Here is a 15,568-nt window from a genome sequence, read left to right as displayed (position 1 = left end):
TTTTTTGGGGGGGGGGAGGGTGGTGGAAGAGGGATTGAGTCCTGACTCTTGGATGCAAACTTATCTTCACTCTTGATAACACAATTATTTGTACCTTTATGTTCCATTGTGCTTTTAATTTTATGGTTTGTTGGCTGAATTAACAATTATGTAGTGATAATAAACAAGACAACTTGACATGCCACTGACTGCAAATGAATGTAAAAAATATTTCGACAGTATGAACCAGAATTACTCACCCATGTCACAAAGCATGCCTTCATAACCTGGCTCACAAATACAGGTAAATGATCCAATCATATTCATACAGGTGGCGCCATTCTGGCATGGATCACTCAGACAATTGTCTGTAACTGTACAAGAGAGAGAGAGAGAGAGGGAGTAATGGTATGATGAAGATACAGGATTGAGGTAGAAAAGTTGTTAAATTAAATTAAGTGTTAAGTTAAATTAGCATTTAAATCGGTGAGATGTATATCTTCAAATGAAAATTAATATGTGACTATAATGCTTATCAAAGTGTTTATCAAAATGAATGTAATGCATTACAATGAACAAGTTATCAGGAGAAACACCTCAGATAACATTGGTAGCAAGTTTTAAGAAGATGAAATCCAATAGCACTTAAATAAAAGTTTGATCTGCATAGAATTCCAGTCCCCTTCATCATCCCTTTTGTCTCCCTTTTCATCCATTTCAACGAGGAATATGGAAAACTTGCAGTTAAGCTCCAGAACATCACTTTGACATTAATGTGTCACCTATCCAATTTACAGGGGTACCACAGATATTTGAAAACAGAATTCCATGACTTTTCCGTCACTAAATTGCTGCTTTCCTTGACTTCCCATGACCTCCTGAGAGAAAAGTAGAATTTAGGATGTCACAAAACTTGGGAAAATGGAGATCATGAACACTAATTGTAGTAGCAGAGTAAGAGAGTTGCGAGACATGACACACTGGAAAGCTGCCATAGCCAAGAGGTAAATGCAATTCCCTGACTTTCCGTGACCATAAATGTTTCCAGGATTTTCCATGACTTTGGGATCCCTGAAATTAGGTACAATACAAAGTAAGATTTCTCTGAAAAGACTGAAGGTGACAGTCAAATGGATTGAACCACAGCAATTTCATACCCGATTCACAATGCACTCCTTCATAACCAACCGGACAATCACAAGTGTAATTGGTTATCATGTTGTTGCATGTAGCACCATTCTCACAGGGATTAGAGTCACATGGGTTCAGCTCTGTGAAAGAAAATTTGGACATGGTTTACCACACATCCTCAAAATGTGCCACATAGGTATCCTAGATGATAAATACTCTGTGTGAAATCTTCAATGTATTTAGTATTATATTTTTCACAATTTGAAATAAAATGAAAATGCTTACTGACATGCAAAGGATATGTAAATTAGTAAATATTGGAATGGGGAGGACGTAACACAGAATGCAGGAAATAATTTGAACAGTAGGTGATAAAGCAGATAAGTATCCATCTATTAAAGTTTAAATTTTGTACATCATCATTGTTCACCACCAAACGTAGGTTTCAGGAAAATAATTATTATAATGCATATCATTCATTTACATTGCGCTTCATATGGTGTTCTAAACGCTGTATACTATTGCCCTGGCTTTATTACAGCTACCTTGAGAAAGAGCCCGAGTTTGCAAAGAATCACATTTGACTATGTACCCATTTACTACACCTGGGTGGAGAGTGGCATATATAAAGTTTATAATAAACATAATATATAGCATGAGCTGATCAAGTTTTGGGGTTAGGTGTGAACGACTCCATACCTATTTCACAGTTGAAGCCTGCATATCCTGGTGGGCAGGTACAATTGTAGAATGAGTTGAACTCATTGCAGCTGGCTCCATTCAGACAAGGATCAGATTCGCATGCAAGCAATCCTATTTAAAAAAAAAATAATACAAAATTGTCTGAATTAAGTGGGGAAGGGGGGCGCATGACTATTAAAAGTGCAAAGATTGGATTTTATTTCACACTGACATTTGAGCAAGTTGTAAAACCAAATTCAATATACAATCCTGTGTGACCCATGTATGACAATGTCACACCAAAAATTGATTATTTTTGCAATTTATGTTCAAATACACATAACTTTTTGTTCATGTGATATGTTTTTCAGAAATAGATTATATTTCACCCTAATTGGTATGAATAAATGATTGTGAACTAGTAAACAATGAAACTGACAAAATGATAATTAAAATGTTCTATGTACTGTGTCAAACCTCAAGGCACAAATTATGATAAATTTCATAGAAAAATGTAAGATTAAAGGTAAATTCAAGATATCATACTTGTTTCACAGTTGATTCCGGTCCATCCTGGAGCACAGATACATGTGTAATTGGTGATGTTATTGACACAGGTTGCTCCATTCATACACATGTCAGGATCACAAGCATCAATATCTAAAAGGAAGAAAAACAAATGAATTGGACATTTAAATCACAAAATAAAACAAATGAATGATGAGATTTTAATTCTTATACCCACATGTTCGGGAAAATTTGACAATAAAACCCCATGTTATTGTCATTAAGTAATACATTGTGTTCTAGTTAAACAGTAGAGCGATTTCTAGTACTCTTTTGAAGAAAAAGAATCTCCTTTGTCGATTACACATTGATGGACATTAATGGATATATTACTACGTCAGCAAACCTGTGCACTATAAAAAGTTTGTCACAACGTCCTCTAAAATGTTATTATTAAAAAATAGATGGCCACTATTCTCATAATTTCAATAGAGTGAGACCATGATCTAAATTAAATTTGATTTCAGAATACGGACTTATTAGATGACCCAAATTCTTACCAATCTCACAGTTTGGGCCATCATATCCAGGAGGACAGGTACAGTTGTAAGAGGTATAGAAGTTGTTACATGTTGCTCCATTCTGACAAGGGTCTGGGTCACACTCATCAAGTTCTAGTAAGAAGACGAAACATGAAAGAAATGATGAGAGATAAATCTGTTTGGATTGAAACCACCTGAACAATTATTTTTCTCTCCATTAAAATTGCAAATCAAAAGCGAAATTCATTAAATTGGAAAATTTTCCAAGTGTTTCTGCAGAGAAAACAAGGTTTGATATTACATTTTCATGATTACTCTCAGATCATATGCTAGACAGCTAATATTGTTTTAAAGAATTGTATTTTTTTGTTTCCTAAGACCTATGAATATGATTGTACAAAAATTGTACAGCTAAATGGTATCTGTATTAAACATGTGGGAATGTGGAAAATCAAGGTGTCAAATACAGAATGCGAACACAACAAATGGAAATCATTTCCCACATTTCAATAAAATAAGGTAATTTTAAACTCCATATCTTGTATAATTAAGGTAGGTATTGTTGTAATGGAACTGGATAGTTCAAGTAACAGATTACAGAACCCCATAGCTTATGGCTTTGCTATCGAGTGTAGGTCCGATTATGATTGGTTGCATTATTGTGTATGATCAATCCCCAAGGAATATGTCACAGGGTCCAGATAATAATTTGCAAGTTTTACCTGTCTCGCAGTTGTCCCCTGTAAACTCAACTGGGCATGTACAGGTGTAGAATGTGATGAAATCATTGCAGGTAGCACCATTAAGACAACCATTATCATCACATGCATTTTGTGCTGTAAAGAAGAAAGATAAACGAGTAGTAATACCCCATAATGAGTCATTCTTCACATAAGGTCACATGATGAAATTGGCTAAACACTGAATATTGACGAGTTTTGACTAGTACTTGCAGATTGAATTGAGCTTAAATGTCATAGTTTATTTCATTGCAGCCATAGGCCTCATTGCAATTTTACTCATACACATGAAATAACTATAAGAAAACACACATAAACATAGACAACGCTTAGAGCCATAACATAGTGAACTGTTGAAACCTAGCATGGTCACTATTCAACAATCAAAATAGCGAAAGCCCCACCCCCTGAAAGTATATGGCACAATGGCCCATATTCTTAAGTCGGGTTTAACTTAAACTCAGGTTTTAAGTTGTGGTTTAAGTATGGGAAGCCAAAAGTATCAAAATTTGTATTTAGTTGTATGTTTCTTATGTTTACTCTGCTCTTTCCTGATTCATCGATGGTGGAGACAATCATCTATTTATACTTCCTACACAATAATGAATGATTTGAGAGCCGAATGAACTGAAAGTATGATATCTCTACTGTAAGTGATTATGTAACAATTGGCTGTCCATACTTAAGCCACAACTTTAAACCTGAGTTTAAGTTAAATTCGACTTGAGAATACGGGCCAATAAGTCCAACATATTTTTAAACCTTTACACATACATGTTTTTAAAACTTTATATGTGTGTTCTCAATAGAGCAAAGAAATAAAATTGGTGAAGCCAATGGCAATAAAGTACTTCCAATATTGAAACAAGATCCTCTAATGGAGATCAGTGTGCCGTACAAATGAAGAATAAAACTAACCATTTTCACAGTCCATTCCAAAGTATCCTGGAGGACAGGAGCAGTTGTAGGAGTTGACGATGTTTGTACAGTTAGCTCCATTCTGGCAAGGATCACTACCACAAGCATTGAACTCTGCAAAGGAATATATTTCATGAATATGTATTTTAAATGAATATATCACTGTTTGGTTTCTAACAAATCAGGAAGTTGAAAATACAGTTGGTGTAAAGAAAAAATAAATAAATATGAACGTTATAAAGAACGTGTTATGAAGAATATTCCGTTTTTGTTTATTTTAAAAGGTGATGAGAGCTGTGAGACCTATAAGTTTTTTTTATAAGTGTAATACAAAAATATTGTCCAATTAAAATTCTGAGAGATGTCTCTATGAATAATGATAACCTATATGGGTGTATCCTCAACTTGGGGTTTGATTCAAACATTGGTCTGAAGTTCTGGCTCACAAATCTTCTACTTGAAACTCGGTTTATTCAAAACTGTCTGGGAATAGCTAATATTGTTGTTTTATACAATTAAAGCATAGAAGAACACAGTTAACATAAGACGCTGATATTTATGCTTCCAAATGTTAGCATAGAGTTAGACAATGTTCTTAGTTAAAATGGATCATTAAAGGAATATGAACCCGAGTCATTAAATGATATATAAGCCATTACCTTCAGTGCAGTTGACTCCCTTCCATCCTGGTGCACATGTACAGTTATAATCTCCTAAGACATTGGTACAACTAGCTCCATTCTCACAGGGGCTTGGATCACAACCATCAAGTTCTGAGAAAAATCAGAAAAAAGAATAAATTTTCTTAAAATACCAATAATTAAAATAGGCTTCTGTATAAGTGTATTTGAAAAAAACGGAAGTTTACTGACAACAATAAAAGCTTTTAGGTATGTACTCATCACCAAGCTGTTTATAGACAGTAAAAATCAAGTGATTCATCTGACATAGTGCTTTAGTATAAATTCTAAGCCCTTTTAAACAATTCCTGTGACCAAGGATCATCGTAAAAAGAGTTGCAATCGAATGCAATCAAAAAATAACACGCAATATGATTTTACACAATGAAATGAGCATATTTGAGACTTGTGCTTGATTTAATAAACTGTTTAGTAGAATCTGATGAAACTAACTCACCAGTTTCACAGAAATCCCCCACAAATCCTTGAGGGCATGTACATGTGTATGTGTTGTCTAGATTCTGGGTACAAGTTGCTCCATTCTGACAAGGGTCACTTGAACATCCAGAGTAGGCTATATTGAATACAAATGAAAATATGCATTACATGTTTGCAATATTTGATTACAACCCAGAAAGTTCCACTTAAGAAGTTGCTGGTGCTTGAACCATGATAGGGAACAAACTATTACACAGACTTAGAAACAAGTACAAAACTACATTACCCTCTATTTATTGTTTGAAAGAAGCGGTATGATAACTAGTGATTTCTTTCCCCATTTAATTCTGAAAGAAAATACAGGAATAATTGATAACATAATCATTCAACAGAGTGAAAAATCACAGAAAATCAAAAATCTTATGGGCTGAAAATAAAATTGTAAGAGAATGTAATCACTACCGATCCGTATGGAATAATAATGTCCATTTATATAGTGTAGTTACTATGTGCATATACTCAACTGCACTTTGATACTTGGCATTGTATTATTACCCCGCCTGTAGCTAAGCCGGCATATTAATAGGCGAGAAAGCGTTAAAGAAAAAATCCTCACCTTATTTGGGTCAAGTGCAGCACAATGTGGATAAATTTCTTGCCGAAGGAAATTATGCCAATAATTTGCTTCGGCAAGAAATTTATGCCATGGCTGGGAGTCGAACCCACGAGCCTCTGTTTCAAAGACCAGATACTAATCCACTGGGCCACAATGCTTCACCATATCATCGTGAAATTGCATCACAATACTACTCAAACTACACTGCCCAATAATCTAAGAATACAAAGAATGAGAACGAAACCAATCCCATGACTTACTTTCACAGTTCATACCAGTGAAGCCCATAGGGCAATCGCAGGTGTATGACGTCCTGAAGTTGGTACAGTTTGCTCCATTCTGACATGGATCCGGGTCACAAAGGTTGATTTCTGGAAATCAATGGGGATATTCATACATCAAAACAAATATCGTTGAAGTTGAGCATCAGCTTTCAAGATTCTAGAGTCACCTCATATATTTTTCTTGAACCCAAGTTCAAGATATTAGTTATCTCAGGAGTTGATTCCCTAACTTAGTAACATAGTTCTAAAATGTTTTTGTCTTTCATTTTATATGTATATCTGACACAATTGTGGAACCTTTCAACTTCAAAGCCCAGAAAATGGGACAAATGGGAAGTCAGAGGCTGAAAATATGCGCATTGCAGAATTATTTGCCATTAGTAAATACAAACTTTTCATGAAAATTAGCATAAACAAATCACCCATTTCTATCACTTATTGATGATATAAACTTTATCTAATTCGAAAGCAAATAACCCTGCAGAATTTATTATTGACTGACCTGTTTCACAGAGGATTCCTTGATAACCTGGAGGACAGTCACACGTATAAGTATTGTTGGTTTGTTGGATACACATTCCCCCATTCATGCAAGGGTTGCTGTCACAGCCTACATAGTCTGTACATATTTGAAAGAGAATAGGATGATATCACTTATGTTGAAAAAAGGTTACACAAAATATTTATGGAGTTCCAATCACTTCAAAATATGCAGAAACACTTTCTTCTTTTACGTCCACCATCATGAAGTACAAATGAATGTCAGATACCTAGCCAAGACTTGGAACATGCACACGGGAGATCAACAGTATGAATTTAAACAAATTATGAATCGCTTGGTTCTAAAAATAATACAATGTGAAAAATATATTAGACAGATAAAGTTGGAATGTCTCACTTTCAATGTGACCTTAATACTCTACCATACCTTCACACAATACTCCAGAGAATCCCTCTGGGCAAACACATGTGTAAGAGGAGTTGGAGTTTGTACAGGTTGCTCCATTCTGACAAGGGTCACTATCACAACCAGCATAATCTGTACAAATATAGAATAAACAATTACAAAAAATGGCATTAAGAACAAATAAAGATTTATACTATTGACTTTAACATTGTTGTATTGTTATCAAATTATGTTTGTACTTCTTTAATCTCCTCTCAACTATCGAAACCAAATGAAGGAATGCTATACAAAATACTGAGACAATGAAGAATATATGCCCGTTTTGCTATCCCCCAGTAGGAAGGATTCAATAATTCAGTAAGCATGAGGCTACTCTGATATCATTGAAATAAAACGTGCACATATTCATGAAGGAAAGAAGTGACAGAACTTGTTATATTACCTTGACAGTTTTCACCTACAAAGCCCATGGCACATGTACAGTTATAAGATGTCCTGAAGTTTGAGCATGTGGCACCATTCAAACATGGGTCAGGATCACATAGGTTTATTTCTAGAAGGAATGAAATGAAAAAAAAATAATCAAGGATGATTTAGTTTTGTAATTGTTTTCATGAAGCTTTAAATTCTAAATTAGAAACTATGTGTTCTTTAGATGACACCTACAGAATAACAGGTATTTGAAGGTTTGGTACATTGAAATATGATGGCGGAGAAATATTTACAAGGAGGAAATAAATGTAGAGAATACATGAGAAAATTATAACACTTTTTATAGGCATGTTTATAATCCTGGTAGATGACGGGTTCGGAAGAGGCCACAAACTGGTTGAGGAATGCAAATGTTTAATTTGATATGGGTAAATGTAAAGGAGGGATGACTGGCATGTTTGGAGTTAGAGGTATGAGTGGTTCCAGGAGGGGACAGTCAAAGAAGACATGGAAGAATTAAAAGGTGAGGAGGATGGTTGGTTTGACGATGGAGAATGCACTTAGTTGTACAAAGTGTTGGCAGTGGCTAACGGTTGCTGCCGCTAGTGTGAGGTGAATCCGGCCAACCTCTTTGGACCACTGGCTACAGACATTCAACCAACTCGTAGCCTTATTGCTTTAATGATGTGATTTTCATCTTTGTTAATTTGGAAGACATTAAAAAGAAATCGAGTTATGACTGCAAGACACTCACCCTCTTCACACAGTACACCTTGGTATCCCGGTGAACAGACACAGGTGTATGAATCATTGCCTTGCTGACAGGTTGCTCCATTCTGGCAAGGGTCACTGTCACATCCAGAATACACTGCAGACAGAATCATCAAAAAGACATGTCATTGGCTTCAATTATCTCAATCTAATAATTACTACACAGCTTTTTTATGGCATAACATTCTGACAGGTGCTTGTCATTTTGATGACTTTTACACCAATGGATGTTATCAAAATGCCAGTTAAAAATCTTAATGAAATAGGATGGTCCTCATGCACAATATTCACTGTTCCGGAATTGAACTGGGAAACCATTACATAGACTAAGCATGGTGTCAGCAACTGATACTTTCCATGTTGCATTTCAAATTCATACAAAGTGGGTGAATTCATGGAAGGTTTGCATGGAATGATATCAAGCATAAGAAATGATAGACCATTAATCAAACAATTAAAAGCAAGCTGGACTGGATTAACATTGAGCATACCTTCACAATTTGTTCCTGTGAAACCAGTAGGGCAATCACAGGTGTAAGAAGTCTGGAAGTTTGTACATGTAGCTCCATTCTGACAAGGATCAGGGTCACACAGATTGATTGCTGCAAAGAAAAAAAATACAATACAATAAGGACACAAGGACAATAAGAAGCCATTTTGATGGATGAAACTTATGAGCATCACTAAAAGTATGAAAAGTCCTGTGTACACTAGCCTCTAAAAATCAAAACTATATAAATTGTGTTGTAATACATCCAGACCATGTAAAATCAAATAAAATATTTTAATCAGGAAAAAGTTAGTACCTGCCTGTGACACTTACATTCATTGGATTCATCATTCGTTGAACACAATGTTTCACACTGCAATAATCGTCTTTGTTCTTTGCAATCCTATATATATACATGAACTCTTGACATTTAATATTTGAGATAAAAAATAGAACAATATGTTTTTACCTATCTCACACATTGAACCAGTGAATCCGGCAGGGCATGCACACATGTAGGTATTGTTGAACTCGGCACAGGTAGCACCATTCTGGCAAGGGTTGCTCACACAACCAATATAATCTAAGAAAAAACAAACAAATATCATTATCAATATCAGAATAGCAACTAGGTGTAAGTTCGAATGAACCTGGTGTCATAACACAAAGCTTAGAAATGATCGTAGGACATGTTTCTACGATTGATACCATTGACTACAATGTATAATCAATAGTGAAAATGGAGTGTATGATTAATCACTCACCTTTGTGTTTCGGGACCCTGGACAAGAATTAAAAATGCTTCAATTCAAGTTAGTGGATCATACATTAAGAATGGCTGATGACAATACCTGATTTAACAGAAAAGTAAGTTTCTTCTTATGTTCTTCAAGGGTAAGAGTGAATAGCACTAGACTTCAAACATGTCAGCACGCCATTGCATTTCACCGCCAAGAAGAAGACCAAGAATTCAATATTCATTACGTTATCAAGCAAGAAATGCATAATTCCTTTATATTACTTCATGATTATCTGCCAAGAGTACATGTAGATAATCTTTCAGCAAATTCTGATGGCTAGCAGGTTTGTTGAGAAAAGGCAAAGATAAATAATTACAAACCTTGACAGTTGACCCCAGTGAATCCAGGTAGACATTCGCATGTGTATGAAATCCTGAAGTTAGTACATGTGGCCATGTTCTCACATGGGTTAGGATCACATAGATTTACCTCTGCAAACAAGATTAAGTGAAACATTAAGTTAAATGTAGGACACAAGATCTCTAACTTTAGTAACTCCATTGTATCATCTGACAAAAACCAATTATTCTCAAAGTGAAGTAAATCTCATTACTCTTTCAATAAACAATCTAGTCATGTACATTAATATGACACCAACTCCAACTACTGGGTGTTTTCTAAAAAAACCTTTATACTCTATAAATCAAGACGATCATCAAGGTCATGTACCCAATTAATTGAAAATGGATGAAGGAGTGGTACTTAGCAAGGTGCATGGCTAAGAAATCAATGCCTCCTAATCCTTAAAAATGTTCAAATAAAGCCTTTACAGGTAAGATTAATGGGCACCTGTCAGGATTTTTTTTCTTGAAATGCTAAAGCACCTTCTCAGCTATGTTAAAGAAGGGGTAATAATATGCAGTGCCAAGGACATTTATATTAAGCAGTTAAACACGTTTCATTTTATTACCATTATTTTTATTACTATCATCATGAATTTTATTATCATTATCAATGTCATTCTTCTTCTTCTTCTTATTATTATAATTATCATTAATATCATAATTACAAACCTTCTTCACAGTTGGTTCCCCTATATCCTGGTGCACACTGGCAGATGTAGAAATCGTTGGCTTGGATACATGTACCTTCATTCTGACATGGGTTACTATCACAGCCAGAATATACTATTAAAAAAGATTTATACAAAAAATAGAAATGCATCATTACCCAGTGTGCATAAGGTATTTAATAAATATTTCAGATATGATAAGGATGAATTTTGAGAACTTGAATTCAAACATGAAATATGAGCTTAGCTTTTCAAAACAAATGAAAATCAATAGGCGGTAATACATGTACAAGTTTAATTCACATTCTATTTGTTTTACCTTACCATATTAACTTAGTTATAAAATCATTGTAATACAATATTTTAGCTATTTGTATGATAATTGATGTCCAATTTATCAAATTGTAATATCAATAATTTTAAGATTAAAGATTCCATTTATAACCACATATACAGAGTAAAACATATCAGAAAGTCACATTCCATATGAAATATGGTAAGGACCGAAAAAAAAAGCTTAAGTACTTGTAGGTATGGCCCATAAAACTAAAGAAGACTATGTACCACTGGTATCTCTACCTTATAAAAACGACATCATAACATATCTCTGTAATATCATAAAATCATACCTTCACAGTTGGTACCACTATATCCCTCAGGACAGGTGCAGTTATATGAAGTTCTGAAGTTAGAACAAGTAGCTCCATTCTGGCAGGGATCCGATTCACACAGGTCAATTTCTGTATAACAAGATAGCGTGAAGGATTAAAGGGGTGAAGATCACAGAGCCATTTAAAATTTATATAGAAAGTAAATATCAACTAATTCAAAGACATAATCTGAGATATAAATGTATTATCTATAGGATGATCTGAGAAAAAAACAGAGATAAGATAAAAAGCCATACTGCATTCCATGTGCAAATGCATATAGAAAGACGATAACTTAGAATTCTCGCTAAGGTAGATTAAAGTTCTTTAAAAAAAAATCTTACCTTGTTCACAGAACTCTCCTTCATAGCCAGGTGGACAAGTACATGTAAAAGTATTGTCTATATTCTCTGAACAGTTAGCTCCGTTTTGACATGGATTACTAGAACATCCATTATACACTGTGTAGGGAGACATGTTAATACAATTCAATGGATTATAATTGCAATTAGTGGTTTGATATTTATGTTCATAAAAATTATGTAAGCTTTGTAAATATAACAAGAGGCTAGACAACAAATTGTGATATTCCAGAAGTTACTGATATCAACCTGAAAACAAAATTGGTGTGGCTTTCAATTTCTATTGGACACAGGTTTGTGAAATCATGTATCATAAAAAAACAGAGAAATGTCTTCACTTAAATCTAAACTAGTCAGTAACATGCACAGTAAAGATTACAAGCAGTAGAACATATCTCACTTTACATATGATTACAACAGTAAATGATCTATGACATATCTTTTCAACGAAGTATTATTATAACCTACCTTCACAATTGTCCCCTGTGAATGCCGGAGGACAAGAGCAGTTGTATGAGGTCTGGAAGTTTGTGCAAGTGGCTCCATTCAAACAGGGATCTGATTCACAGAGGTCAGTTTCTAAAAAAAAGAAGAGAAAAGGGGTCAATTATCCTTCATACGGCTACATTTCAACTTCGTTACCACTCATATTTTACAAAATATCTGCTGTTGCCAACACTTTCTTAATGGTCATGAACATAGGAAAAAATAAATCATATTTTCTACTAATACATAAATGAAAAGGCTCAATCAGTTATTGAGACCGATTTCCACTGAAACTATGTGAAGAATGATACATATGGCAATATCATGACATGATTTACAAGAGAAAATATGACTATGACATTAATAGATGGTATATTCACTTCCATATAACTTCTACTAAAAAAAAATCATTGAGATAACTGAAGAGGCACACACCATTTTCACAGAGAACTCCTTCATATCCTGGTACACACACACATGTGTAGGAATCATTCCCTTCCATGCATGAAGCTCCATTCTGACAAGGATTGCTTGCACAACCAGCATACACTGAAATAGTAAATTAGCATGGTGGGTTATTGTACTTGAACTGAAATTAATCAATGATGAATATAATTAATTCTGCAAAGTGTGTATGTAGGTAAGTTTGTATTTGTAGTACAAATAGACTGATTATAGACTGAAGACAGTCTATAATCATTGATGGATTCATTGATTTTATTTCTGCATTCACAGGCATTAGACATATAGAAGACTTATTTATAACAAATCAAGAAAATAATTGTAAAACAAGCATTGAAAAAAAGTACAAAATATATCAATACATTTTTCATTTAAACAGAAAATCAGTATAAAAATATTAACAAAATAGATTTTTTTTTCATTTAAACAGGACAATTTAAAGGAATGCAGGAGAGTGTCATCATGAGTAATTGCAGTAGCATTAGGCAAATTAATTGATATATTCACTCAAAATTAACAATGACCCAATTGGACATGAGAGACTATGGATTATTTGGACATAGTTACCTTCACATGTCTGTCCCTGGTAGCCAGTAGGACAAGCGCAGTCAAATGATGTCCTGAAGTTGGTACAGTTTGCTCCATTCAAACATGGGTCAGGATCACACAGGTTGATTTCTAAAGGAAATGATATAACAAATTTGCAATAACAGTTATTATTAACCGTATCAGACATCTGAGCAGGGCAAATTTGACACATTGTTGCCTGCTTGTGACTGGGATCCAATGGCCGGTCAATAAATTTCCAATTGTTCATCCACGGGCCCAATTTATTGCCCGCTCAGGAAAGTCAATGAGAAATGCGTGGAAATGTAGCGGGCAATAAAGCAGAGCTCACATCCGGGTATTCTACGCGTCCTTGAACCGCGCAGTGCTATACGTCATAATGATAATCAAGTCGAGACAACATTGGATACTGCGTCCCTAGGCCAAGCGCGTCATTTCAATTATGTCACAATGGCAAAGTTCAGAGGCCCAGTCTGCTCAACATGACAAAATAGATTCTCATTCCTAAACTTTAAAATATCTAAATGTTAACGATTTTTGCTCTAGATGTCTAGATGCCCCTTTGGGGGCGGAAGGACACATATTGCCCTCACTAAATTTATATCACCCTTGTCTACGACTCGGGCGATATAAATCTAGTTTGGGCAATATATGTCGCATCGCCCCGAGGCCAGTCAATATTGCTTTAATAGCTACTGAAATCAATCAATATCATTGTCTGATAATGGACTTGTTATATGGATTTTGAATTTATAGTGACAAATCTGTATGAAACAGGACTGAGATCATTGCTCATGAAGAATTGTCAATTTGCCATATGCATAATTCATGAACCATCCTGTTTCTGAAGCAAATGGATAAAACAAGAAGCCCAGTCTGACTGGATGCTGACTTTGCACTGAAATATTTGTTTGTTTGCACGAAGATGACAAGTTTATCACTGCAAGCGATAGACAAGAATCCTTTATATTAATAAGGTTTTCTACAAATAAATATGTTGAAAAGAGTTCAAAACTTTGTCTTTACCATAAAACTTTCCATACATCTGACTTTTTCTTTGAATTCCTGATCAATACCTATAAACATTGCAAACTTTGACATCACCATAAATGACTTTTTTCACAGTAATAATGATTTTTGTGTGACATACCGATTTCGCAATCCATGCCTTCATAACCTGGAGGACAGGAGCAGTTGTATGAGCTGAGGATGTTTGTACAATTAGCTCCATTTTGACAGGGATCACTACCGCAAGCATTGAACTCTGAAAATATTAAATACATAAAATTACAGGAACTATCAAATAATGATTTGGACAGTTTTGAATCGTATCTAAAAAGAAAAATGAGGAAACATACCATGGATTTATCAGCTTTTGAAAATAATTGTCTCATTTCACCAATATGAACATAAAAATCTATAATGCAACGAGGCTGAATTAACTGTGAATGCATTGTTTTCAAAATAAACACACAAACATGATGAGTGATTTACATATTTTGTGAGAATCAGCATGCCATACTAAAAAAATTGTAAATTTGTTAGAATTATACTGACTCTTTGACCACCTTTCATTGTGCCAAAGTGCAAATATAAAACAACATTGTAATAATATCTGACATTTTGATACAAGACTAGGATACTGGCAGCATGATACAAACAACTATACATCCAGTATAGTGTAAGAAAGTAAAATACACAAAAAACCCAAACTTTCATGTCTGGACTATAACACAATAAATGCAAAAAAAAGTATATGGAAATATCATATATCATAGTCTAATGTCATGTCAAATGAAAAGATGATGAGTCTTCCTTGAATATCAGAAGTATACAGCAATCAATGGACAAGGTGCATGTATCATTATATACCTTCAGTACAGTTGACTCCCTTCCATCCTGGTGCACATGTACAATTATAATCTCCTAAGACATTGGTACAACTAGCTCCATTCTCACAGGGGCTTGGATCACAACCATCAAGTTCTGAGAAAAATCAGAAAAAATACCAATGACATTAAAAATGTAACATATTTAATATATGTTTCTTGGGGCAAAAGAAAGGGAAACCTAAAAAGAAATGAAAGAACACATAGAAAAACAAATAAAAATA

At 34.5% G+C, this 15,568-nt stretch overlaps 1 protein-coding gene across 28 annotated transcripts in view; it reads right to left on the bottom strand.

The window, feature by feature from the left end:
- Positions 1-15,568, bottom strand: part of LOC121422500 — a 155,349-nt gene that overhangs the window by 17,088 nt on the left and 122,693 nt on the right. For 26 of the 28 annotated variants that reach the window (XM_041617590.1, XM_041617592.1, XM_041617610.1 and 23 more), the window contains 25 exons: positions 15,328-15,441; positions 14,606-14,719; positions 13,456-13,566; positions 12,862-12,975; positions 12,409-12,519; positions 11,923-12,039; positions 11,558-11,668; positions 10,930-11,043; positions 10,237-10,347; positions 9,586-9,699; positions 9,118-9,228; positions 8,610-8,723; positions 7,866-7,976; positions 7,445-7,555; positions 7,019-7,135; positions 6,493-6,603; positions 5,636-5,752; positions 5,158-5,271; positions 4,499-4,612; positions 3,563-3,676; positions 2,859-2,972; positions 2,338-2,451; positions 1,810-1,923; positions 1,137-1,250; positions 240-353 (listed from right to left, as the gene is read on the bottom strand). In XM_041617590.1, coding sequence (XP_041473524.1) covers positions 240-353; positions 1,137-1,250; positions 1,810-1,923; positions 2,338-2,451; positions 2,859-2,972; positions 3,563-3,676; positions 4,499-4,612; positions 5,158-5,271; positions 5,636-5,752; positions 6,493-6,603; positions 7,019-7,135; positions 7,445-7,555; positions 7,866-7,976; positions 8,610-8,723; positions 9,118-9,228; positions 9,586-9,699; positions 10,237-10,347; positions 10,930-11,043; positions 11,558-11,668; positions 11,923-12,039; positions 12,409-12,519; positions 12,862-12,975; positions 13,456-13,566; positions 14,606-14,719; positions 15,328-15,441 — 2,835 coding nt within the window. The remainder of the gene's footprint in view (positions 1-239; positions 354-1,136; positions 1,251-1,809; positions 1,924-2,337; positions 2,452-2,858; positions 2,973-3,562; positions 3,677-4,498; positions 4,613-5,157; positions 5,272-5,635; positions 5,753-6,492; positions 6,604-7,018; positions 7,136-7,444; positions 7,556-7,865; positions 7,977-8,609; positions 8,724-9,117; positions 9,229-9,585; positions 9,700-10,236; positions 10,348-10,929; positions 11,044-11,557; positions 11,669-11,922; positions 12,040-12,408; positions 12,520-12,861; positions 12,976-13,455; positions 13,567-14,605; positions 14,720-15,327; positions 15,442-15,568) is intronic. The other 2 variants (XM_041617604.1, XM_041617618.1) reach the window with 2 other exon arrangements.

This window comes from Lytechinus variegatus, chromosome 10 (genome assembly GCF_018143015.1).
Source record: "Lytechinus variegatus isolate NC3 chromosome 10, Lvar_3.0, whole genome shotgun sequence".
Classification (NCBI taxonomy): Eukaryota; Metazoa; Echinodermata; class Echinoidea; order Temnopleuroida; family Toxopneustidae; genus Lytechinus; species Lytechinus variegatus.
Note: the sequence above shows the minus strand (reverse complement) of the source record. Positions and strands in the feature narration are given on the sequence as shown.